Source organism: Calliopsis andreniformis, chromosome 1 (assembly GCF_051401765.1).
Source record: "Calliopsis andreniformis isolate RMS-2024a chromosome 1, iyCalAndr_principal, whole genome shotgun sequence".
In the NCBI taxonomy this organism is placed as follows: Eukaryota; Metazoa; Arthropoda; class Insecta; order Hymenoptera; family Andrenidae; genus Calliopsis; species Calliopsis andreniformis.
The window spans coordinates 15,719,667-15,746,328 of NC_135062.1; the positions used below are offsets into that span (position 1 = coordinate 15,719,667).

A 26,662-nucleotide genomic window follows, 5' to 3' on the forward strand; every position below is an offset into this window, starting at 1 on the left:
CTCGGGTTATGATTTCGATTCTCTTTTTTTTTTGGTCACCTCCACTCTCTCGAACGTATCGAACGCGAGAAATATCGTAACCGGTAGCTTGCAATTTTCGAAGGCCGACAACGTCGCCCCAGGGATTAGCAATACAATCGTCGACAGAGATACGCTCGGTCGACCCGTCGTCCTGATTTCGGATGTAAATCGCTCGTTACAGCACGAGCTGCGCGTCGACTGCTCGCAAACGGAAACGCAAACAGTCGGGCGCGTTGAGTCGTTCGTGAGATTGTGCGTGGTCGTGAAGACTCGTTCGCGAAAATCTTCTCCTTCTTCTACGACGTCTCTCCCATGAATTTTTCATCCAGCTCTTCTTTATCGAGCGTCAAATTATTCTGACAAGTTCGAGTATAAAAATACGATCTTCAGGTTCCATGAATTTTATAATCATCAGTTAAAGAGAACTTCAGCAAAGCCTTTAGCATCCTTTATTGCGCGTTCCTCTCTCTCTCTCGATTCATAATTATACTAAATAACCATTCAGCAAACTAACCAAGCAGAATTCATTAACATGTAACTCGCCGATTAATCGCTCTTCATTCCGAATTGCTCGTTTCCCTTGAAATTAAGAAGCAAACGAGTCCGTTCCAAGCTGATGGCATCTGACTCGATTAAGCGCAGCGCTCCTAATAGCCGCTGGAATCCCCGACCGCAACATTATGTTCGCGGTGCGGCGCGGCGTGGCGGGGCCTGATACGCGGAACGCGGCGTGGAATCTGCGGCCTGGACGACAGTTCTCCTCTTATTTTCACGCCGTTACTCCGCTCGTCTTTTCGCCAGCGGCTCGCTGGGCTGCCGCCGCTGATGGATGGAAACTGGATCGCGCAAAAACTCGAGGCTTCGTGCTCGGGTAAGCGGCGCATAAAATCGAGTATCACGGATGAACCGTACACTGTGGCCTGTCCGTGGGACATCGATCAATCGGTAAATTTTCGCGACGCATGACATCCTAAGGCGTTTTTGCCTCGACGTCGTCGGATATTGGATTTCCCGTGGCGTGTACCGTTGTACCGTGGCCCCGCGGCGCCCGATGCCTCCGTCGGATAAAGAATCCTCCAGGATGGATTGGATCGTTCGAGTAACACGTTGCGATTGATTTTCAGAACATGGCTTCGATCCTGGCCCCGGACAGGAGACAAATTGCTCGAATTCGCTGCGAATTTTCCATCGATCGACCGCCTCGCTTCCGCCCTGCTCGAAATTTTCATCTCAACAGGCGAGCGAGCCGAGGGAAATTCGCGGTTGAAATTTTCGCTCGATTCGAGGCACATCGACGTCCAGCGGTCCTGTGGACCGAACGTCGACGATATCGTTGAGTACAAGGGTTGGAAGGGTCGGAGGAACGCTGAGTCGCTTCTTTACATGATAAGAGAAATACATATTCCTGTTCTGGTACGTGAAGAAGATTAGCCGCGCGTATTTCACCGTGGCGCTTCGCAGCGAGATCGTCCATCACGCTCGCGGTGATTTACGCAATTATGCGCGGCGAATTCCATTCGCGAGGACTGTATTTAGGCAGTTAATTGTACGCACGTTGCGTTCGGGGCACTGTAATTGCGAGGGAAGGAAGGAGAATGGAATGATAGAGTGATGGAGGAGAGTTTCATTTTTTATTCATTTATTTATATATAGTAATCTGTACGCAAAGTCGTTCAAGCTACCTGAAACAATTGCGCAAGAAAATGAAAATTTCAACAATGTTTCCCCTCCCCGCAGAAGGATAGTTAAACTGCTCTTACAGTTAGTTCAACAGCAGCGACCCCAGGTGCGAACATGCTTGTCACGTTCGCGAGGATTTATATTATTATGCTGAGTACTGTTTGTTAAGCCTTTACATAATCCTCTCGACGCTATTGCCTCTCTGGGGGAAGCGGGAAAGGAGCGAGGCGAACAGAGCGGAAAGGGTGAGTCGATAATCTCGTCTGTTTTGCTCCTTCGCAGATAATTTCGTAGAGAACGGCCGATAGCGCGATCGACTGGGCAAAACAAACTCCTTCCGTCGCGAGAGCATATTTTAGCGTGTCGAGGGCGAATACGCAGAGTCGTTTGTCACGCTTCTAGTGATTTACACAATTACGCGGAGTACTGTTTGCCAACGACGTGTAGAACAGAGCCGCGCTGTGAAAGGGCCACGTCGTCGCGCGCTTTACTGGTCGAATTTGTATTAGTGAGCATCGCGCGACCAGAGAGGACTAGGGAGAGAGGAGAGAAGCAGCACGTCGCGTTACCTACGTAGCAATTAAGGTAATGTCGCCTTCGGCGGTCCAGCGACGGCCGAGCCAGCGGTTTGTCTTTCTCTTTGACCGGATACGAGGAGCCACGTCTATTTACCTGAAAACTGGCTCTGAACCGGCGCCCACTATCCCCTGCGTTGGGTTTCAATATTAATTGAAATGATTGCGAAAGCGCTTTTCTCGGAGCGGCGTGATCATCGCGAGCTCGTCGCGACCAACTCTCTGTCGCGACACTGCTGAATTAAATAACCTCGGGATTTGTTTTCTATCCCCTCACGCACTATTCTCCCGTTTTCAACAAAATTTTTCTCGCCACTGTAATTCTCTTAACACGTTGCGCACTGAATCTGAGGAATTCTGTGTTCGTATTTTAGCGATTGAGAGATTAGCTTTCAAACACGGTTTTGGGGAATAAGAATGGAGTCTACGTTGCATTCAGATTTTCTCTATATTTCTAAATTCTTTTCTTTTAGAGACGTGGCTAGGTATTTTTAATCCACGCGTTCCTACGACTAGGTCACTGGAGACCCGCTAGAGCGAGCACGGAGGGGTTACCATTGACCTAGGCGCAGGCCATAAACTGTCCATACTCCGAGGGTTAAAGTACTTCGAGCTTGCTAATTATTTCAAGATTACTTTATCTGCATGTTCACATCCCGTTCGATAGGTTCTCTCTTTCTTGTAGCATTAATGTGTTCACTAGGCATAAAGAAATAACCACTCGTACATGGTAATTATTACACACTACCAAGTGGAATCACAGGTAGCGTGATGAGCTGACTTGACTACTGAATAGGGTAGAAAAAAGATAGGTTCTGCTATTGAATCTAGACCCAAGTTAGCTGATAATTAATGGTACGTCGTCGAGTTTCTTTCCCTCGATCAGGGAACATCTTAATCGACCATTGTACAGGCTGGATACGTTCAACTATTCGCCATTGGCGCGTCGTTTAGTTTTCCTTGACCTTTCTTCGCGCATTTATCGCTGCAATTTCGAAGCCCGAGCTTTCAGGGCACGGACGGAGCTGGGAGGAAGTCAGACCTCGCGATGCTCAGCCAAGTGTTCAGAGATTGTTCCCATTCAGAGGAGAATACGCCACGCAACGCGTACACGTCGGATCACATGCATCCGCGGTTCAATTAAGGCTTCACCGAGGCGTCTTATTAGGCGATGGCCGCGATAAGAGTCACATTACGCTAGGCATTGATTCGCCGTGGATTTACAAGCCACGGGTTAACGAGTACGGTTTAAAATATTTCTTTCGAAAAGCGAGAGATAATCAGCATAGGCGCGATGGGAGGAAACAACGAGCCACGCTGTGAGAAACTTTCCTGTTTTCGTTTCCTTGGATACCTGCGAGCCAACGCCCCCTCCTTCCACTTCACTCTTTTTGTAATTTAGATAACTTGCCAAGGGAGGTCATGACCTGGACGAGCGCTCTTTGGATGGAGTCGGGCTTGACGCGTAGAGGTCAACGAGTACGACGCAGTCCTCGAGTACTGAGGTTCACTGACCCTTTCATCTTTCAATATTACAATTACGGACTTTACGGACATTTTACGATAGCTTCTTTTGAGGTGCAGAAAGTAGAATCTCTCGAAAAATATTCTTATTACAGTGCCAGGCTGCCATGAAGTATTTCACGCGTCCTTTGAGGAACCTTTAGAAGGAGCAATCGTATCAACAAACGAATTGAAAGGTGGCGGTAATAAAAAGAAATCGGTGGGTAGAGGAGTCCCTGCGTTGATCGCCTGGAACCACTCGAACCTCTCGATATTACAAAGTCAGCAGGATAATAAACTCTGCTCCGATATCAAAGCACATTCATCTTTCGCTCAACGGCCTTCATCGTAGCCATTACCCACTTGCTCGTTCGCTATCGACCGAAGAGCGTCGAAAATAACAGGATCCCCGGAAATTCCTTGCCCATAGATACCCGCAAATCTTCGTGCCGCATTTTCTCCGCGCCCTTGGTGACTGAATAGCGTGATATCGCGTCGGTTAGGTCCTCGTGACAAAACGAGGGGAAAGGAAGGGCAGAATTTAAGGCCTGACCACGTTGGAACGACCAGGCTAGAGAGTCTTCCCAGCGAAATGGATTTCGAATCTCATTGTCGTTGGGGAGGGCGAAGGGAGGAAGAGCACCTCGGGCATCGATGCATCGGTCCGCTCGTCTATCCGCGGAGCAAGGTGGTCTGTGGTTTATCCCTCATTACGTGCGATTCGTTTGCGGTACGGACACTCGCGCATCGCGTGATTTTCTCTTATTTCGTTTCGCCCGATTCCTCACCGCGCGCGCACACCACCGTCTTCTGCGACTGGTGGCGCAGTTATTTATCGATTTGCAACTCGCCTCAAAGCACGTGATAACAAGGCCCCTGGCGAGAGGTAGCCGTGGCCCTTCGACCGTTGCCGATTGCCACGAAATATGCTCGTGGTATACTGGACGCACTGCCAGCACGTCGCCCTGTGTATAAAAATGAATCGAAGGTGCTTCTGTAGGAATTCTTGGAACCTTTTTGAATTGAAACCGATGGAGAGCTCAACTTCGCCAACCTTAACTGCTGCCAATTCTCTGAAAGCCCAGGAAACGGACGATTTTCCCATATCATTGCCTTCAACCAGCTATAACTTGAAACGTCGGCTGATTGTGGCGTAGAAAACCATACATCGTTCTCCTATCGAAACGACACGCCGAGAATTGGTCTCATTTGCGGGCAGCTTTTTCTGTCGCCCTGCTGCGATCGATACGCTTTTCGAGCGATAAAGCCTGCGAGTTTATTACGAGCAGACCTCTGAATATTTTTGAATTCGGATCCGTTGTTTGTCGACGACGGATAATTGAAGTAAATATCACGGGAGCAGTGGTCGCGATTTTATGGGGACACTGTTGCAAGGAAAAAGTGATAAATGATTAATTGTCACCGATTGATGATCGGTAACGCGTGTTCGTGTGACGAACCACATAATACTCGTATTTCGTTAGCAGATCGCTGCGCCAGATATAGGCTGATATTTTTCAATATTGTTGACAGGAGTTACTCTTTGATCGGCTGGATAACGATCGCGCCCCACTTTTAACAATTCCAGCGTCGCGTGATTGGGAGTCGATGACGAGGAATCCTATTGAGCGGTAGGGAGGTAGCGTCCCAGAACGAATCGCCACAATTAAGCTCGCAATTATTCGCGCCGAAGACGTTCCCCCGCGTCCCGTTAATTTAATTTGCCTCACGGGAGACGTTGCCTGAAGAAAAACGGCCGGCGAGATTGGAATCCACAGCAATGAGGTATTGGAGATCCGTTTTTAAACGCTCCTTATCGGTAATTTTCTATTGATCCTCTTGTACCTAGATTAGAACTGCAGCAACTGTGTAGTTCCACTGGTTGTATAGAACCTACATTTAATGTTCAAATATTCAAATAGATATTCATATATTCAGATTTTAAAACTTTCAAGTTTTCAAATTTTCAAATTTTTGAATTTTCAAATTTTCAAATTTTCAAATTTTCAAATTTTTGAATTTTCAAATTTTTAAATTTTTAAATTTTCAAATTTTCAAATTTTCAAATTCTTAAATTCCCAAACTTAAATCCTCATTTGGGTCACACTCTGAGAGCCCATTGATCTATCGCGACAGCATTGCGAGTGATAAATTGTCCGCGATTTCTTCGCTTCCTTTCGTCCAAGGCTCGCGCTGTCAACAGGAGGAGCGTGCGACTCGCCTTGCCGCGGACTTCCGCTCGGTGCAGGTGCGTGCAACACGCGTGTACAACCATTGCAGAATAAAAGGCATGCAAGAAGCTTAAAACGTGCAGAGCATCGCAGAAGGAAGCGCAAATCCGTCGACCAATCGCAACCCTCGCAGGAAGGACGCCATTTCTTCAATGCTGCTTCAAGGTGCGCTGAAGCAGGACAAGAACGGACAAGGGCGTGGTTCTCTTGATTATTTCATCCAGCAAGGACAAGTTTCGAGGACTATGATTATCTGTGTATATGAGAGTTGCTAGCAAAACCAGCGCTACTCGAAAAGCCTCGAACTTGATAGGAGTCACGATAAGATAGGAACTCGCGGCTACCGCATGGAGGAGCATAAAAAGATCTTTACTGGGTGTCAATATTGTATGATGGTATCCATCATACGAACCTTCGTCCTTCTATGAAAGTTTACGTACCGTGATTTCTTGAAGCGCAGATTGACTCTAAAGAACTTTGAAGATATCTCGAGTGCAAGTATAACAGGACCTTATCTGGAAGGAAATTTATGAAAGGGAATTAATTGTATTGTCTGAACGTTGAAGGGAGACATGTCCGAGTCAGAATTAGGAATTAGCTGAATTTGAATTTAGTGAACCAGCAGCAAATTTATTTCCTTTTTCTGATTGCTCCTTGAAAATATCACAGGTCACTGAAGTTCCGAAGAGGCCGAGCTCTGGATCAGCAGGTGATAGAAATGCGATGCAATCGGGCGACAGGAAAAAATTGCCGCTGATCGAAGGTGGAGCGACTCGAGCAAGGTGACGATTCAGTTTCCCGGTCGGTCGAGCTTCGCTAGCAGGATCATCGAGATAAATTCGAGTCGGTGAAGCATCGCCCAGCACGTTAAGAAATATTCGTTCGAGTTCGACCATAAGCACCCTTGTAGCAGCCATCATCGACTTCGCTATAGGTATCCCGATGATGCTTGCGCGACCTCGCTTTAAAGGGATAACGCGTTCGGAGACTTATCTCATAATATATTTACGGTTACGTTACGACGGTTATATATTATCCTCGTCCTCGCTCTCACCCGCTCTGATGTATTATGCATTCCGAACGCGATCTATTCTCGCATGCGCGCTTTATGCTGTTCATATGTTTTTGACCTCGATCTATCGGACTTGTTACGGCTGGCAAACAGAGGGACACGAGGCTGTTGCTGTGGAGGATGAGAGTAAACCTAATTGTATGGGGAACGTGAATATTTAAATTAGTACGCACTTTCTTAGACCGTATAGAGAAATATAGCCGACAGCTAATGAGCTTCAGCAACGCGAACGCTTTTTGAGCTACTATGACTCATTTCCATAACCGAGACGCGATAATTCATGGGCCCATAAATGACAAAGTTGAGATTAATCTATTCGCGACTACTGGGTATATTTTCCAGCGTCCAGGATCCAGAAATAGTATACTCTTCTTCATTTTCGACACTCCACCGCCTTTGCTTTCGCTTCCACGACTCACTCCTATCTATAATAGATTGCTAGGCACCATCTCAGAATGAGCTCGCGAGTTGGCTACCGCGTAAGAACACGCGTGAAATCTATCTGCGGGCTTCCTGCACGATGCACGTTCCCCAGTGCCGTCGACCTCGCTCTCTCATCTTCTTCCTCGTTCCTCTTCGTCATCATCCCTCCCCTCCCCGCCCCACGTCGTATCCTCGTCGCTCTGATCCTACGTGGTTAAGAGTTGGATTACCCTTATGGCGTTCCGCGGGCTAAATCACCTATTATGCATACGCCGGCACTTCTGCAGACCCGCGCCGAGGCTAGAGCGATCTGGAGTCGAGTTCCCGTGCCACCGAAGACTCTCTGCGCCTGTTCTCTCGGCAGGTCGGAATCCTCTGCCTATTACTCCCTCATTTGCCCCCAGGTCCATAGAAATGTAATTAAATCCCCTGAGCGGACGCGAAACGACGCGACGACGCGAAGCTGCCGTGCGCGAGCTGACTCGTGGGAAAGTCAAGGGAAGCTTCCGGGACGTCGGTGGGTGCACGGAACGGGGAAGGGCACTTTTGACAGGCGAGCGTTAATTAGCGTCGCCAGGATCGACGACCTCATCATTTTTTTAAACTTAATTGGGTAAGCACCACAATTAGAGCTCGCGAGCGCGGTCTCGACTCCGGGGAGGAGGGAGCGCATCCACCGCGGGACGATCTTCTGTTTCGCGGGACAAAAGACGGGCCGCGGAGGAACATCCTACTTCTGTTGCCACGTCCTTTTTTCGTTCGTGCTTTTCATTTTTTTTTTCTACGGGGCCAGAGAGCGCGGCCGCGGTTGATATACGCGGTTCCTGGCTACAGGGAAATTAATTTCAACGTTCGCAAGACGACGGCAGACTTGGCATCAGAATTCATGCGAGACTCGCCGTTGAGTCCGCGACGCGCGAATAAAATGCCTGGGTGAAAATAAAAATATCCTGCCGCTGGCGTGCGCGACAGTTTCTTTTAAAATTAATTGCCTTGTGCGGAGCCTGTGTGCCAGCTGCCCGTGTGTTCCTTCTCGTCGCGGAAACGAGCTTGATGTAGTCGCACACTTAATGGTACGTAGTCCTGTTAACGATAAACCGACAATATAAATGCAAATACGGTGATATCGATGCATATTGAAATATTAGTGAAATATTGATGGGAGATTTAATCGTAAGCTATCGATAATGATTGCGCCTATAACTGTTTTATAGGAGGGAACTTCGATTCGATGGGATATAGCGTCATCAGTATTTCTCAGGAAGCCGACGAGGTTATAGGAATAAGAAAAAGAATTATCGCTCCCTTCCAGGCGACAGTTGCATCAATGCGATTGCGTTCCATGTTCTCTTCGACTTCGAAAGCTCACCCCACTCTCTTTCGTGCATCTTCTCGCTCGTTCCCTCGAAAATCCCGTTCCTTCTCTGTTCTCCAAGTCTCCAGCAACTTTAAAAGTTTATCTTTACGCGCGTGGAGCCTGTTCGCCCCCCTTTCTCTGCTGAGCGCGTTCCTCGACCAGAAACGACGGCATCGCGATCTCTGGTCCAACTTTACACTCGGTACATTATGAATATCGCGATTCCACGAAAGAAGTTATACGGTTCGGTCATTTTTAAAATGGAAAACTGCGGGGAAAGTAGGTCGCGGGCTTAGGAGCAACGCTCCTGCCCCTACTACGCTCACCGATCCTGGAATCCTCTTATCGGCTTTCCGGCTCTTGAATACCTCTTCAGCAGGCGCAGAAAGCGTGGCATATTTCCCTCTTCCCATTGAATTATTAATTAACAACGTGGTTTCACGTTGCCCGCGAAAAAGACGCGGCTTTGATGACCTAGGACAACCGTTTTACATTTTGATAGCGATGGGCATGAAACGCGTTTAAGTACTCTGGACTCCAAATATAATTAAAAGCAATTTCACTGGAGTAGCAATTTTCATTCCTGCACCACGGTTTACTGGAAATTTCATCCTGCAAATGCAATTCTTTGAAGCTTTTGCTTCGCTCCAACTCGCTGCAACTCGCTGGAACCTGCTCTGACTCGCTCCAGTTCACTCGCATGGATATCGAGTGACCCAGCCACCATCAACCGAGGGTTAACAAGTCTCAAATAGTTTCTCGTTACGTGACGACGCAGTGCACCGGCGGCCAGCTAGCTTTTATCGGCGAGTGGAGATCTGCACGCGTCGGCGGTAGGTTTCATTGTGGAGCCAGGCACATTGTAATCCACAGAAATATTAGAATAGTAAGTCTGGTCGGTATTAATGCTGGAACCCTGTATCAAGGATCATTAAAAACGAGGAATTATTTGCTCGGCTACGGGCAAAATCGAGGGAGAACTGGCAAGCTAATCGCGGAAGGACACGTGACCGTGTCGAAAAACACGCGAGAGCAATGTATAGCGCGATAACGATACCGTGTCGCTGGGTGACGAACGAGTTCAGGTGAAACGCGTTATCGCTAACGTTCGTTATCGACGACCTTTGATGTGATACCTTGGAGGTGCTTTAATTTCGCGACCAGTGTTGTTTAGACTGGGTGCAGAGCTGCCAGAGAAAAATGGGAGCCGAGAGGAACGTCGACTGGTTGTTGACGGAACGGTAGACTGTGTTAATTGCTACTGGACACGTTACGTGTAATGAATATTTTACTGGGTAGTACCGTATCTTTTCCTGAAACAAGGTGAAAATAGGATAAGAAAAATATTGCATGGTTTCGTAATTTTTTAACCGTATCTTTCTTCTAAATCGAGCGATGTATGTGCATAGTCGTAACCTTAGCTCACCTAAAATCGACGCTTACACCCGTCCTTGAATAGACTCACCCAAGAATTTAATTAGCATTCCACGAAAACGCAAACTTCGTTGCTTTCATTCCATTTCCTTCTTTCGGCATAGACAGGGCTCAAAAGATAGTGCGTCGCTAATGGAACTCCCTCTTTCCTTCTTTCCCCAGGAACCCTCCTTTCAGCGCATATCCAATTAAGAAATGGAACGAGGTCACGAATATAAATGATCATTCAGTCCAATCTCAGTTTTATCGCGTCTTCCGACTTCTCCGCGTTGCATCTACCTTTCGGTGCCTTTATCCTTCGGCGAAGCGTCGTGGACGTCACGAATCCCGTGAAAGCTCTGATCAATCGAACACGAGGAGGATCGCAGTAACGTACCATAGCGGAATTTACAAACCCAAGACCGCTTAACGTGTTTTCCTAGCACACATAGTTAAGATCCATCACGTCAACGCGTCTTAAACGCTGAAACGTTTAGACCTCTGGGCCCCGTTGCGTTTCACGATAGTAAAGGCAATTTGAGGCGCGTTCCAGGCGTCTTCTCGTGACACCGAATGATTTCACGGGCGTTAATTAGCGCTCCACGTCCCCAACTTGTCAGCAGGTATATGATTCCCCCTCTCCCTTGGCAGCGTGAAAAAGAGTAAGACGGCCCAGTGTCAGGTTGATGGATGGATGAGACTCGAGTTAGCCAGCTCTCGGCACTCCAAACGACACCGTGCTGGTTCGTTGACCCAGGGGGTTCGTTTAAAAGTTTCAGCCTCGAAAACTTGATACCGTAGCTGCATCGACCGATACCGGTCCACCGTCTCTATACTGTTTTAAACTGTCATCCCGATAGCGTCGGAATTTGTCTGGGATTAAAAGTGAATGGGAGGGGCGACAGCAGCTTTGTAATATTCCACGTCACGCTTATCTCCGGTGTCATCCGCAGAAATTACATTTCAAGTTCCTCTTTAGCGTACCAACGTCAGATTTTTCAAACGACCTCGTACCGATACAGTAGTTCTCGTTTTTCTTTCGACAAAGTTTGCTTAGAATCGCTGGAAAATTTCTTAACGGGGCAATTGGATTGAAATGTGTCACGAGGATCTTACAGTAGCTTGGAATTTTATTGCTGAATATAGCTTAGTATCGTAGCATATTAGTTTCATAAGTAACAATGTGACACAGCAGATTCGACGTAAGTAAAAAGCGTGACCGTAGTTTTTGCTTTGAGAATCTCTCGCGTTACTTATACCGAATAGTTTGCGAATCTTGCGTTTAATTTTCCAGAGAACTGACTTCAAATTTCCTACACAATTCGCACGATTACACGCTAGTAAATTGGTTATTGATCCACGAACAATGCTTAAGCTTTTATAGATGAAACTGCTTGAAAAACAATTCTTCGGTAATTCTCCTTTTATTGCGCCAAGTACGTATCACGGAACGATTGAACCGACGCACTAATCCTTCGCACAAAAACTACCCTTCAGCAACGAGGAAAAATCGATGGGCCACGGTTTCATTTCATGTTCGTCGCTGCGGCCCTCATCGCAAACAATCCTCTCGTTGGCCTAGCAGCGGTCCCGGTTTACAGGCTGATCGAGATCGCCGCGCGTGATTTCGATTTCGCCGCTTTAGCAAGCACTTCGCGATTTATTTAACTTTAAGAGGAGTTGAGCGGCGAAGTGGTGGCCAGCGGCAGGGATGAAGAGGACGGATAAAGGGAGAACGTGGATGTGGGTCGAGAGGAGGAGGGAGACGGGTAGAATAGGTTGGTTTTGCGGGACGCGAAAGGGGAGAATAGGTGGATGCGCGTGCATCGATGGGAAAGCCTGGCAGCAGGCATCCCTCCGACATTCGGGGGCGTCAATGTATTGGGGGTACGTTCCAGGTTGATGCCACTGGCGTTGGACGCAATTTGAGAGCAATCGACTGAACGACACGCCGCAAATCAAACCCACCCGTGGTAGTCGTGTGTTAGCCAGCCTCACCTCCGTCGTTTCTGTCACCCTCGAACCCTTCCCCCTCCCTCCGACGCTCCCTTGGACCCTTTGCGTCACCTTTCACCCTGAACCACCCCCCTGACCCTCACCCTTGCCGTTTCGCGGACCGCCACTGTCCTCTCAATTTGAGTTGACGCTTCCCTGCACGGTTCGCCGATTCGAGTTGTCGTGTACGCGAGCGCGCGCGCGCGCTCGCACGAGCGAGCGACAGCTGCTCCCGCCGATGCATCACCTCGCGTCGAACGCGCATTACACCGCTGTTACTGTTAATTGAATCGATCGTTTTCAGATTGGCGGTTGCTCTACTAGCACCGTGAAATCGTCGAAATCACATCGGGCGCGCTCCCCGCCTGCATGCATAAGCGTGGCGTTGCCTCGTCACGGGAGGGGCCAGGATCGACGTGTCGCGTCGGGAGGGATGAGGGTGCTACCGCAAATTCGGTGTATCGGATGCGGGCTGGCTCGAGGAAACGGGTAACGATTCAACTTCCGTCTGTCTATGGCTCCTTTTCGAGGGTCGTTAAGATCGGGGCTGATATCGTTCGACGTGATTTCGTTTGGCAAATCGATCCCTGGCTCTTTGATGGCTCTTCCTGCATTTCTGTATTATAGTCTATGGTTGACAGATTGGAATAGAAGTGGTGACAGATACTTCATGAAAAAGGATTGAATATTTTTTCTGTATTTTTTAAGACGTTCCTACCGACGTCGTCAATATAAACTGAATGTTCTTCAGGGAAATTATCTGACATGTACTTGAAACTTCGCGCACTTGAAGCGATGTAGTTTGATTGCTGGTCGAACTTCAACTATTTGTGCGACCTTATTTGAGGTTTCTGCTCTTCGAGAGTGAAGTTTCGGCTTCGTGCCGCGTTAGAAATGGTTATGCATCAGAAGTCCATACAGTTCTCCCAAATTGCTTCGTCGCTTGACCAAGTCTCAATTTGTCAATTCAGAAGTCGTCCTACGCTTGCTATCTCAGTCATTGCAATTGTCCCTGTTTCGTCCCAAATTTGCTAGGTAATTATTACGCTCGAGAGCAACAAGTGACATAAATACTGTATCTCTGGATGCATGTATTTCTCATTCTCATTCTTTATTCCGGCGAGAGCAAATTAATTACTAATAGTTTATGCTCGTTGTTCGCACTCTCAATATTTCAGCTCCCAAAACTCGCTTTAATTGCAACACTTGCTACATAATTAGCGAAGCAGAATGAATATTTCAAATTAGCAAATTTATTCTATTATTTTCGAAAGCCATAAACATTTCAGATGAATAAGCTATTTAGAAGAAGATATTTCGACAGCAATCCGAGAAAGAAGGTTCGTACGAGCCAACGCTAAGCACTCAACTAATCCATTGAAACTAATTTCGCCATAAACTCGGAGGCGCGAATCGAAGCTAACAGTCGCAATTGTCACGCGGCGAATCACTACGTCAACATTGTAGCGCAGGCGTTAGTTAAACCCCGCGTAATACCATTGTTGTCGTTAATTAAACCGATCGGTCGCGAGTTCGCGGTCGTTTCGCCGGCCTGTGGAAATTGCTCGGAGGCACGCGGGCAGGGTGAACCGCGGTGCCGCGCGTTTTGCAGACGCCCGCGGAAAACATTCAGGTGCAATCCACGCGATCGATGATCTCTCTGAAGCGCTTAATTCTGCGCTCCTCTGTTCGCGGGCGAAACGAATAGCTCGATGGTGGCCGGCACTCGTCCGACACTTGGTAACTGCAGCGTCCCCTCAATTTGCATCGGCCCGTTCAAGCGTCACGCGATCGTTACTATTAATCGATTCGATTGCTTTCGAATTGACAGTTCTCTTAAGCGGTGTCCTGCTGATTTACTGGCGGATGTTTGCGCTCGCTAGACAAAAGAGGCATCCCACCACCTCCATCTGCTTTTTCTCCCTTTCCGCTGCCCACTGTTGAGGGACCTCGCACGTTTCACAGACTTTCGTGGTGTTCCACGGTGCCTATTGAATCTTTAATCGACGTTTCATTCGATTCCCTTCGTCCAGGCTCCCATCGTGTTTTCCCAGGACTCGAACCGTGTCCTGAATTTTTCTCCCTTACTATTTTCACGCTGTTCCTTTTCTTAGATCTATTCTGTTTTCTTTTCGAGAGTGCAGAGGAAAGTTACTGGAACGCAAATTGACTCTTCGGCTGGTGCGAGAATTCCCTCGCGCCTTGCTTGATTGCCGTTCGTCCAAATGATGCGTCGATGGTCTTTTCGAACGCGCTTCGATCGTTTTCTTTTTCGAGCAGTATAGCCGCACGATTCTCCCTTTGTTCGGAGAGCTATTCAGTCGGCGACGTTAATCACGTTATACTCATCGACCTGTGGTACGATAGCACTGCGATATATACTCGCTGGGAACAAAGTAAAATTGATAGCGGCTAGATCGACGCGACTTCACAAAGGACTGGGCAAGAATATATCCATAATATCGCGTTGTCTTTGGAAATCGAATCGCCTTTCACTTCGATTCGAAATTAAGGTCAGCATCAATCACCGATAAGAATACCGAGCTAAGTAAAGACGACCGAAACTGTTCTTCCGTTTCTGCGAGCATTTAGCTTCGTGTGCTTGGGTAGAAGTGTCAGCCAAGAATTCCAGTGAAGTCCACAAGATTGCATCAAATTATCCTCACAACTTCAACCTTATCAAACTGCTTCCCTTAAACTCAGTTCTTCGCTACAATCTTGTCCATTTCCTGAGATCACTCTTGGTTTATCGCTCTAGGTCATCAAGCGGCAATAATCGACAAAATAAACCAATCTCAGTGTACGTGACCTAGCTAAAATCAGATGAACGAAGTCAGATAGAAATTTTCCGACGATGACATCATTTTCCCAACGTGCAACCGTGTTTCCATGCACTTTCCGGTGGCAACCTTTACCTTCAGCGGCAAGTGGGGCGACCAGGGGCCGCGATAAAGAGGTTAATACGATTTCACGTAGGAAGCGAGTGAAAATAGCTAATGTACGTACACGGTAGCTTCCCTTAAACGTGGTGAAATGGGTCGCACGAAACAGGAAGCATTGAGCTTGAACAACAACCGGTCCTGTACCTAGTCGACTCGTTTACGCTTTAAAAGGCCGACTGGCCTGCTTTGCGCATCGCTTAATGGCGAATCGGCGTCGTTAAAATGTTGAAGGAAAATACTACTCGGCCGTCCATGGCTGCGTAAGACTCTTAAATAGAAGACTAACGATGCGCCAGTGGCGTGGAAGCCTGAATTACGAGGCGTCTTGAATTTTCGCTGCTGATAGGACTTGGACATCGAGGCAGCGTTCTCGCGCGGAGATCGACCATCGATGGAAAAATTCCCGCGTCGTTTTCACGGCCCCGCATTCCTTCTAAGGACTCGAAGTACTTGTAATTGCAGCATTGGAGTCTCTGCGAAACTGCTGGTCTATGTTCCGTATGCAGAGAATTGCTAAAGTGAAACAGTGGAATGTGCATAAGAAGTGCTTGCCTTGCACTACGTGTGAAAATTGTTCTTTTAATCACCTTGGAGGTATCAGCAATACCACGATTTCACGCAGCCTGCGATTTAATCACGAAGATAAAGAACTTTTTACACAAGTGACGTGGTGTACAATATTCTAATTTGATTAAGATTTCCTAAGTAATTCGCGAGCCCATCTGTGAGAAGCACTGCTTGTTACCCATCCCTTCTAGGAAACTTCCCCACTTTCTCTACTGTAGCCAGTAAAGCAGCTGTTTTCCCCTCCTGAACTTGGCCAGAAATTAATAACCCATAATTCTCTGATTGCAGATGTTTTGAATCGCACCAGCCGTAAAGATGAAGGCCGTAATCGGGTGCTGTGTCCTCCTTCTCCTCGTTAGCAGCGTCCTCTCTGTCGTCGAGTGGAAACACAGCGCGATCCTGGACAATAACTTCTTGGTTCTTTGGGCGCCAGATGAGAGCGAGGTTACGTTCGAGGTTCAAGTGAAGACCCTCGGCTACGTGGGCCTCGGTTTCACGAACGATGATGGTCGAGTTGACATGGTCATCGGATGGGTCGACAACCAAGGACAGGTCCATCTCGAGGTAAGTGTCCTTTAGCGAGCGTTATTCTAGAGAAGCTCTTAGTTTTACCACCATACTCGTCGTTCGAATTTCCTCCACGATTCCTGGAAGCTTCTTAATGTATCGAATCATTGATACCCATGAACGAAGCTTGTTCATAGAGACTCACGTGTAATAAAAGAAACGAGAGACGTAATTATGAATTACTATCATTGGCAGCTGCGTAGACAAGAAATAGAAAAGCTATTCGTTCTGCGAAAACGATTACTCCCAGCGTCCTCTAGCAAGATTATATTCATCCACCGTGTACGTCCGCGTGGAATAATTTCGACTAATTACTCTTATGCTACCGATCCCTCTGCTCGGTCGAACGTTGTAGCTCGGAATGCAAACCGGTGTGGGGGGAACCGCGCATAATGATAGTCCTTCCGAAGATAAGTAATGGGTTTCTCGTTTCGATCGGTGCATCGGATAGTTATCAATCTTGCCAACTGAGGCCAGCGGCCTGTCATTACGCGTGCTCGTCATTTTGTACGACACTTGTTGTCGTTTTATTGCGCGGGGGACGATTATCTTGGACAATTTTCACTCACCGTGCATGATGCATCGCTTTTGTCGAAACGATGCACCGCTGTTCCTCGATGAAGAGGATAAAGCCTTGTTTCGACTTCAATACTTTCAACAATGGAAGAAAACAAGGGGAACAAAAGCTGTACGAGTAACGAGGGAAGGTACAGTCAATTTTAGACAGCAATTCAACCTAATTCAGCGATGATTTATTTAATAACATTTCGTCCAGCTCTTACAAGACCTCGTGCTTTATTTCTACGTAAGAAATGAAACTGGTTCGAGTCATGACACACTCGTATCTTCCCTCGTAAAGTAACGGACGTCTGAATATGTACATTGTGAGTCGGTTGCTAAGGTACACGTGGAAGGTGCAGATCGACTCGATATCTTCCGGCTCGTTGAAACGGAGCACGTTCGAAATATCTTCCAGATCCGTGGAAGCAGGTTGATAAAGCACGGAGGGTAAACATCGGTGCCGGGAAACGCCCTGGAAACGTTTCGAACCGGTTTAATTTCGCTAGAAAAGAGGCTCAGAAAGCGAACGTGCGTAGAATTTCGTCGTGGCCGGTTTATTTTTCGAGCGGCGTTAAATTTAAAACATCTCGTTGTCCTCGGGCGCATCTGTTGACGCAAGCCCTTCTCGAAAACCGGACTCAAGAGGATTACGCGGCTATCCTCCCTTTCATCAGCGTTACGCGGAGCTGTTGTCACTTCACCGGTTCTTCGCTGCGACGCTGGGCTCCGACGCTGGGCTCCGACGCAGGGAGACGGATGTTATTCTTTTTTTTCCCTCCCTCCCCCGCAGCTTTTGCTATGACGCAAATGGGGGACGAGGAGGCATTACGCGAGCAACCGTGCACGCGTTGCTCGTCTCTCGTTTGCACGTTTTTCTCGTTGAATATTTCTTTCGCAATGGCCACGTTAACGCTCCGTTTCATTATCGGCCTCGGCCTCGGCCAAGCTGCTTGCCGAGGAGTTTTCCGTCGACGACGAACCCGCTGCGGCATTGTCAACCGCACGACAGACGTTCCACCTTTCCTGATTACTTTCCCCAATTAACGACACCAGCTTCGCCACGAATAAGCCTTTCAGAGCGCGGCTGTAATTTCTTATCATAGGATTGTCCAGGAGATAACCATTCCACTGCTCATTTTAATCGATATAATTTCTCTTTTCCGGTAATGGATCCGAAACCTGCGGTCCAAGTAGCCTGACCAATTGTTAATTCTGATATGATTACAGCGATGCTTGGTACATGCTCAGCTACTTTCAGCTGAGTGATTTCAAGCTTTCTATTTTTTGCTATAAAGCATAACCTAGCAATTTTGTAGTTCATCGATGAGATACGGGTTCATACGACCGAAACTGGTGAGGAGTTGAGAGGAGGAAGTGGAGAGTGGTTAGCTGGGAATAATTAAGGGCTCTTTCAGGGAATAACTAGTAATACACTTGTACTTCTCAAGCAACTCTGGAACGTTTAACATGCCTTTAATAATTCAATAACAGTAACACCCTAAGATCAACTTAAAGCACAGCCCTACTTGATCTCTAGGAACTCGAAGAGAATGAAAGAGAAAACAAAGGAAGTAGTTCCCTCTTCTCCTCGGCATTCTATCGCGTAAACAGCCTGCTTATTGCACAGGAGTACATGATCGTTCGGTATCAGACTCGCGGTATAGAGATCTCGGGCGTTTCTTCTAAAATGGAAAGGAGCTGTAACAGAGAAGAGGGATGCAATATAGGAAAGCAATCTTCTCCGTCGACCAGCGCGCCGGGTTACCGAGAGTGGTGGGTCGGTACTTAGGTACATATCTACGTTAGGTTGGTAGGTGGATAGGTAGTCAGGCTGCAGATCGCGTCCGTCTCGCGTGTCCGCAATTTTTCCGGTAGAATCGTTGCCTGCTCGTTCCATAATGCATGCCGTGCCGCGCGCAATGCTCTATGCGATGCAGCCGTCGCCGGACGTTCTCATACAGAGCGACGCCGGGGTGAAAAAGGAAGGGACGAGGCTGGCAGCAGGACAGAGAGGGACAGAGGGCTCCGAAGAACGGGCAAAGAAAGAGAGAGTTGACGGGGCAATGGGAGCGAGAAGGTTTTTCGTTATGATCGTAATCTTAGAACCAGAACAGCCGCGGGCGTCCAGACCCAGCCAGGCGACCGAACGACCCCGAGACTCCTAGCGCTCGATTTCTTGTCCTCGTGGATATGCCCGTTTTGCACCCCCCATCCTCCCACGCCACGCTTTCGATCCAATAGTCCGATTCTTTTATTCGCGTGGCTCCACTTCCCCTTCCCCTCGGCCCTTCCCGTGGCAAACGAACCGAGTCTCTATGACGTATCGTAACGTTGGGCGAATGGGGTTGGTGGAGTCGAAGGTCTAACCTTGCGCCATCTGGACAAGGACTGTTTATGGAGAGTATTTTCGCCGCGGAGGTGACTCGTCTTTATTGCTCCTGAGGCAAATGCGAACGGGGAAGAGGAGCGAGGCTCGACAAGACGAATTGAAGTTGATTAAAGATGTACGCTCGATACATTCGCCGTTCAGACTGCAGCCTCCCTGTGTGCTCAACCACTCCTCGAACCCCCCGTCTCTCTTCAGTCAGCTGAATTCAATTTCCCTGGTCTAATTCTTTTATTCGCTTCGTTTAACTTGCCCGTTCCGTTCGGCGCGTCGTTTCACGGCGGATCCTTGGCTCGGTGTCTATTTGAGGTCTCCTCTACCTGAAATACTTTTCCAGCGTCCCTGAGACGAATTCATACCTTCAGACGGTTCAGTTTTATCGTTCTTTAAATTCAGTTACCCATTTTGTCCCCCGTGATTAGTCGGTGATTGATAGGAAATTTAATTAATCTAATTTATAATTAAAATCATAATTACCCTGCCGTACTATTTCTGCTGAGAATTCCTAAAAATGCTCCCAAGGCAGCTAAACCCTAGAAAACGAGAGTCTGACACCCACAGCGATGTCCAAAAAATTCCCAACAGCTCAGAACGTTCAGAAGACCTCAAGAACGTTCTTCTCTGTCGTAAAGAATCCTGGTGTTGCCGCGTGGCGCGCGATACGAAGCGGCAACCAGAAACGAAGGAAAGAATAGATCCTCGGCAGTATGATCCAAAGAGGGCGGTTAATATTTAACAACTTATACAGACCTGCGAGCCGAGGAGCACACAGAAAATTCTTCGGGAGCTGTGGCTGGCGTACGGATAAATAATGCAACATGATAAATCGTTCCTCGGGTTTAGCTGCCCTGGTCCTCCAGTGTTCTTCCTCCCCCTACCCTCGAGCCTCTTTAAAAGAAAGCATCGCGCGCGAAAACTCGGTTAATGCGCGATTATTTCAACCGCTTGGCGACGTCGGTGGGTCACGACGAAACGAGCCTCGAGCGAAATGGTAATGAGATCTTGCGCCCGTGCAGTTAATTTCGGTATCTCCCCCGCGACGGCCCTCGTTTCGTTGCGCGCGAGTAGTCAAATGTAATCACGGCGGAACCGGATGCGGGACAGGCGCATGGGTGAGAGGAAAAAACGAGGAGCGACGCGCAGAATGAAATTCCTATTCCGCATTGTCGGCGGTTCGCCGCCCAGCACTCGGCTAAAGTGGCTGAAAAAGGCGACCATTCGGCCGAGATGAAATTCAGCGAGCCTCCGTGCACGCTGCGTCGCGTATTTCGTCGTCGTCACGTGGCGAAACACTTGCTACGCGAAACCCATTAACGAGGGGTTCGGACGATTGTTGGGCAAACAGCGAATTTCCTAATTCGCGGTGGGAATTTTTTTTTTTTTTTTTTTTTGAGCCAGCCTCTGCCTGCTGGAGAACGAGAGCTCCTTGGGCGGAGGATGGGATGGGAGGGGCGGTGTTTTGGACGGCACCCAAAAGGGTTCGAAGCGGCGGATAGTTCGGCCGCGGTTCCGCATGCAGAATCTATTCCGATCTAAGCGCATCGGAATTTAAATTAGAGTTTAGCAAGGCGAATGCGGCAGTGTAATATGTATGAAACAGAATACAATTTTTCCGCATATTCCGGGCATGGTTATATGTGGAATATCTTTTGGGAATAATTTTTGACGGAGGGTTATTCCTGTTTGAATAGAAACGAGATATTTCTGGCTATCTCGAATTTCCATGGTCGACTGAATAATCGTATCTGACGAACTCGTATTTTTAGTATGTACAATTTAATATTTCTAATTGATTTGGCCAAGTGGAAATAGATTGTTAATAGTTTTTCCGATTTCCACTGTTGGTGATTGTAGCGTTTCAATGCAGATATAGTTTGGCACGTTTTTCCCAGTGAATGAACAATAAAGTCTGCATAATTTCTCGGTTCACTCTCGCCGCGTCGCGCTGAAAAAAATCGTTCGACGGCCATTAATTCTTTCGGCGAGCAATATCGAAGCGAGGGTAGCGTTTAAAAGAACGCAACGCGTCGAAACGGAAACAATGACCGCAGCGTAGCGGTGCAATTGCGAGTGCATCAGGCGAACAGAGGGCATTGGGGGAAAAAAACGTTTTTCCGATGACGCCGTGGAAGGAGGGATTGGAAAGAATTTGCGGATATTTGCGGACGCGTGTCCACATTGAATTCTGTTCGATGTTCGCAAACATGTGCCGCGTGCTCCGCCCTTTATTGTGCGAGGTGCACAACCAACTGCACCCGTTCTGCTCGCCGTGCATTCCGACTGTTTGGTGAATAAATGATATGTTTAGTAATACCACGTCGCGATGCGCTACTCGCGGTATTCGTGGGCAGCCGCGGGGAGGCAGGGGACACGGGCAAATAGTCGGCTAGGTGAATAAATCATAAAAGAATCGTGCGATGCGTGGGTCCAGATCGTAAATTGTTGTTTTCTAAATGATTTAATGTCACGCGCTGACGACGAGCGCAGCGGACTTTTCTCCATACAATTGTCAAGTAGGAATTTTTTACGGGAGATTTTATTGATGATGAAATAGAATGATACGGGAAGCACGAAAAGTTGTTATAGTTAGAGTGTAGCAAGGGTGTTCTATTCATGGATATTTAATTGTATTCGGATCTCGTTTAGATTTAACCTCAGTTTCAATCGTCTCAGAATGAATAACATCAATTTGTGGGTATTAATATAAGCTTCGAACTACTGACACGATTTATGCGGCACAGTTTTAATTCTATTCATCTGTGAATATCGTCATTATCTATTGAAAGTGTAGGAAGTTGGAAGACCGAGTTTCAATGGAATCGAATCTCGTTTACTCTTCCCACCATTCCGTTTAGGTATTAGTGGACTGCTGTTCATCCTTTCCTTTTACTTTCGCGCGATACTCCGCCTATTAGTCGTTTAAAAAACAGAAAATTGCGGAGCGTACAAAATCACCGACTAGCTCTGGGACACCTCGACGAACGGCGACGGGGGATGAAAAGAAACAGAGGGAGGGTTGGGGGCAGAAACAACGAGAGACGATAAAAATACGCGAGATTCGCGAAAGTGCTTAGCAGCGGCGTGCAACGTTCTTGCGTAAAAATGCTAGCTGTGCATTCTGCATGCGCGGCACTGTTCGCTGCACCCACGCTGCGGAAGGGGCGAGAGGTGTATAACTGTGCAGAGGCTATTCCCAAGGCACTTCTGCCATGGGATCCCCCAATGCGATTTTACCCACCGTAAATAGGATTCAGCGTAAATGCAGTTACGTATACACACGCGCACGCACGTTCGAGCAAATGTTGTGTCGCGACACTGTTTAAAAGACCCCCACTCCTCGCTGCTGCTTTCACCTCTTGCACATGCATCGACACGATAGTCCCGCTGCGACGAAATCTCTGTGCTACTAAGCTCGAATGCAATTGCTGCAAATGAGGATCGTCTTTTTCATTCTAAGCTTCTTAGAGTGACAAACGAATCCTCTGCTTCTAATTGTGAGCAGGTTCGGGGACGAAAAGAGTGCTTCTGTATTCTTTGTTCATTTTCTGGGTGGAAATATAAAAGCTGCAGACGTCAGCAAGATCGCAGAGTCTGATCACGAGTAAGAGAATTTCATTCGACGCGATGCTTGTCATTTTTTAATAACGTCAATTTCTAAACGGAGATGCGATGCTTCTGGCGTAGATAAATCGAGGCACCTTTTAGATTTACCTCAACGGTAAATTGAACGTCCAGGAACACCTGCCCCATTTCCACTTTATTTTAGTACGAGAAATCAACCCTTCCTACCAGTTTTACCAAAATTTCAAAGTCCACTCAGGCACACGCGGACAGAAGCGAGTTGATCCAATGAAAATTGCACAAGTAATTACGAGCTGTCAGGGGTATTTACTTTTCATTCCTGGCTTTCTATTTGGATCGACGCGAAACTGTAACGAAACAATCGATGCAATCCGCTCTCCGGTGTACAACATTTAACGTTGGATTCTGTCGTGTGCCCTACGCTTCTCCGTGGGACCAATTTTCCTATCAATAAATCCTGCATCGGTTCGTTTTAAAAAATGATTCGAGTCGATGGCTCGTCTATAGAAATAATTGATCAAATCCGGCTGGGTATTAGTATAATTCCACAGTCGCGGAAATAGACAAGCAGTGTCGATCTCTCGCTTCTTTCCCTATCCTGGAGCCAACGCGAAAGTCCCGATCACCTGTTCGAGAATGAACGGATTCAGTCAGTCGATTCCATTATTGACTCTGCGCAGCTACTTATCGGATCAGGGATAGGAGTCCGTGTTATGGCATTTGAAATGAAGTTGGGTGTTCCTGGGTGGCGCGTCGTTTGGAAAAGCGTGGGGCTGTGTAAAAGGTTTCTCGTTCAACGCCTTGCATGTCGATTCACTTTTCGAGATTCCTCCTCTGCTATTCTACGGAATCGTCGCACACCTCGAAATCGACAACAGAAAACCATTTAAAGTTCCATCTGTAAGAAGAACCCACAAATCGTCTAAATTATACGATCATACAGATATTTCGAGAATGTATTAAGATAAAGCGAAACGAGCGTCCTAGGGAAATAAAGGATTCTCCAGACATTCTTCTGAATATATCTGCTTCGCGATTCTGTGCCTTCTTGGTCCACTGGAGAGCCACTCGCGGTATCTCTCGAACCATTCGTCAAAAGATAATATTGATTTTCCAATGAACGCTGCCGTGATTTGAATGGAGTATTCCTTGTCCAGTCGTAGAGAAAAAGGTGTCGTGTCGGAAGGGAAATGTTTGAAGGAGAATTAATTTCGCTACAAATTGCATTATAATGGCGGACATAATTACGTAGCTGGCATTGGAGGTGTCCCGAGGAAGGGCTACATAATGGCATTCAAGCAGTCCGAGGTTTTGTAGTCGGTCGCGAAATGTATGCCTGAAACGAGTCCATGGAAGACTCTCTCGCTATACGAATGGCTTCAAAAGATCCTCGGCCCGAAGCCATGCCTCGCATGCTGATTCGTCTCTCTCTCGACGTCTTTGGAGCCATTCGGCGCCTCGGGCTGCGTCTAGACTCTCGAGACGAGATTACTCAGACCCAAATCCTTCCAAGAAGGACCATTTAAATCTTCAAATTCAAACGAGTCACTCTTGAACGATTTTAATGGCGCTAATACGATTGTCGCTGCGATTCAACGCTGGACCAATCAAATTGTCCGCCCTTACGTCTCGTCTTATTAACCATTTTCAACGACCATAACCCCTACAAGTATCGCAGTCGCACCAGAGGTGATTTTGCAGTTGGTGGGCGATGCTAGTTAACTATGGCCGCTTTGATGGCTTCGGGCAGTTTCTTTTTAGCATTCGGAAGTTGTAAATAATACCTGAGACATTAGTTAGGGTCTATCTAGCTCATTCGATTCTAGCCACGCAAATGCAAATGCACCACGAACCTGAATAATCACTGACAGGAAAAAGGTAATTAGGACCAATGTTTTCCCTGACGTGTATTTATACTTGCGTCAGGATTTGACATAAAATATTACGCCAAGTGTTAAGTAGATCTCAAAGTCTCGTTCCCATTATACACCTTCAATTACAATACAGTAGTGGATCGAGGATCAAGATCAGTAAACATCACGAACCACCCAGTTTGACGCAAGAAGAGAAAGCAACGTCCCCCGAGAAAGGAATACATACTGAAAGAACCAAAGAAATGTCTGAAGGTGGACGCTGAGTGATGGATCAGGTCTCATTTCGCGAATATAGATAGGTATATTATAATGCAATCGTTTTGAACGTCGATCGGTGTCCTCTTGAAAGGGAGTCGAGAAGTTACTTTCTCGGGGACCTCGATGAGCCAGGCCGATACTGTCTGAACGACGATAGGATGGGCGTGAACGTCCCCTCTATCTCTCCCTCCAGTGGAACAGCAACGATTATCTTCCTCGACTTCCTCGACTCGTCGTGTCAGGTGGTTAACAATTTTTTAACGAGTCCCACCGCTGCTGTAACTTTTGCTCGTTAACCAACGGTGGGTCAGCGGCCATCGATGGCAGATGTTATTAAATTATTGTTAATTCGACGCGGCTCCGCGGGCCGTTACATGACTAGCTGGAATGTCGCGCGACGTGAATTATTGGAACGCCAAAATCTGCTGTCATTACTGTCGTTTAATTATTAAATTATGCGGTGGTTAGGGGAGGGATAAACGATCCAGCGTGTGGTCACCGCTGTTATCTTTCTCGGATTTCTGTTTACGCAAGTGTTTGGCAATTATCGTCTTGCTCGTAATTAATCTGATTGCAAAACTATATCGTGTAATAATGATATTCTTTAGCAACGAGTTCTCGTTATTCGGGGACTAAAGGAAGCGGAGGAAGAAGTTTATGGATTATTCAGTACTTCCACCGAAGCGTAGCCTGGCTTTAGTGGGGCATATGCGATACAATTATCATATTCCATACAGCCGGTGCATGGGGATTGAGAATCCTGACATTCACAAGCGAACGATTTAATAACAATTTACAACGCGCTATTCGTTAGACAGATGAACGCAGCGGGCAGTCGAATGATAGCTGTCACGAGTCACCATACGTCTCGTGAATGCGTCAGTCCGTTATCAGCGACGGATAGGACACCGACAACTGATTCGATACGTATGCAAATTCGTGGCCAGGTGAACGCACAGTTATTGAGCCGTGAAATATGATTGGTCGATAAATAACAATAACTTGGGACGAGGGATCACGACAAAATTACAGTTTCCATGGTTACAGTGATACGAAGTTAGAAATACAACTCCGATTCGGGATTCATCATGACCACTGTCATGACCACTTCTGTCTGTACAACCAACACAGACGCGGTATGGTGGATAATCGATTTTGTTGGAACACGATAGACAAGAAGTTCTATCAATTAATCTTACGTTACTGTCATCTCGACACGACTCTATCGCATTAATCTCTAACAGAGACAAGGTGGTTCCGATGTCCCAGCTATGTCAGACAGGAGCACACCTCCCGACTCTTCGTTCTGTTTTACTTCTGAAACGCCATAACGAATGTAATCGGTCATGGATGAGATCTCACTTCTGACAAAGTCAGCAGAGTCCATCTGAAACTAGCAGAAAAGCGGTACACGAATTTCTCTCATAAAATGGTTCATCATCGACCATTTCATGCCCACAGTTTTCACTTGTCATCCAGCTAAGCGTATTATTCCGTGACGTTAATATGTCCTCGTAGAAACAGCTACGATTGCACTTCCATAACTGTCCTAGCGCTACCGTTCTTCGGGAGCGGCTAATTAGCAGAAATTAGATGTCCAATAAGTTTAGACGAGGGAAACAGGGATTCGGTGAAACGTAGGTTCCCTGGGAGGG

General features: G+C 47.3%; 1 protein-coding gene across 2 annotated transcripts in view; it reads left to right on the forward strand.

The window, feature by feature from the left end:
- Positions 1-26,662, forward strand: part of Olf413 (DBH like monooxygenase olf413) — a 147,000-nt gene that overhangs the window by 57,459 nt on the left and 62,879 nt on the right. For both annotated transcript variants that reach the window (XM_076376435.1, XM_076376443.1), the window contains exon 2: positions 16,068-16,343. In XM_076376435.1, the coding sequence (XP_076232550.1) occupies positions 16,095-16,343 (249 nt within the window). In that variant the 5' untranslated portion in view covers positions 16,068-16,094. The remainder of the gene's footprint in view (positions 1-16,067; positions 16,344-26,662) is intronic.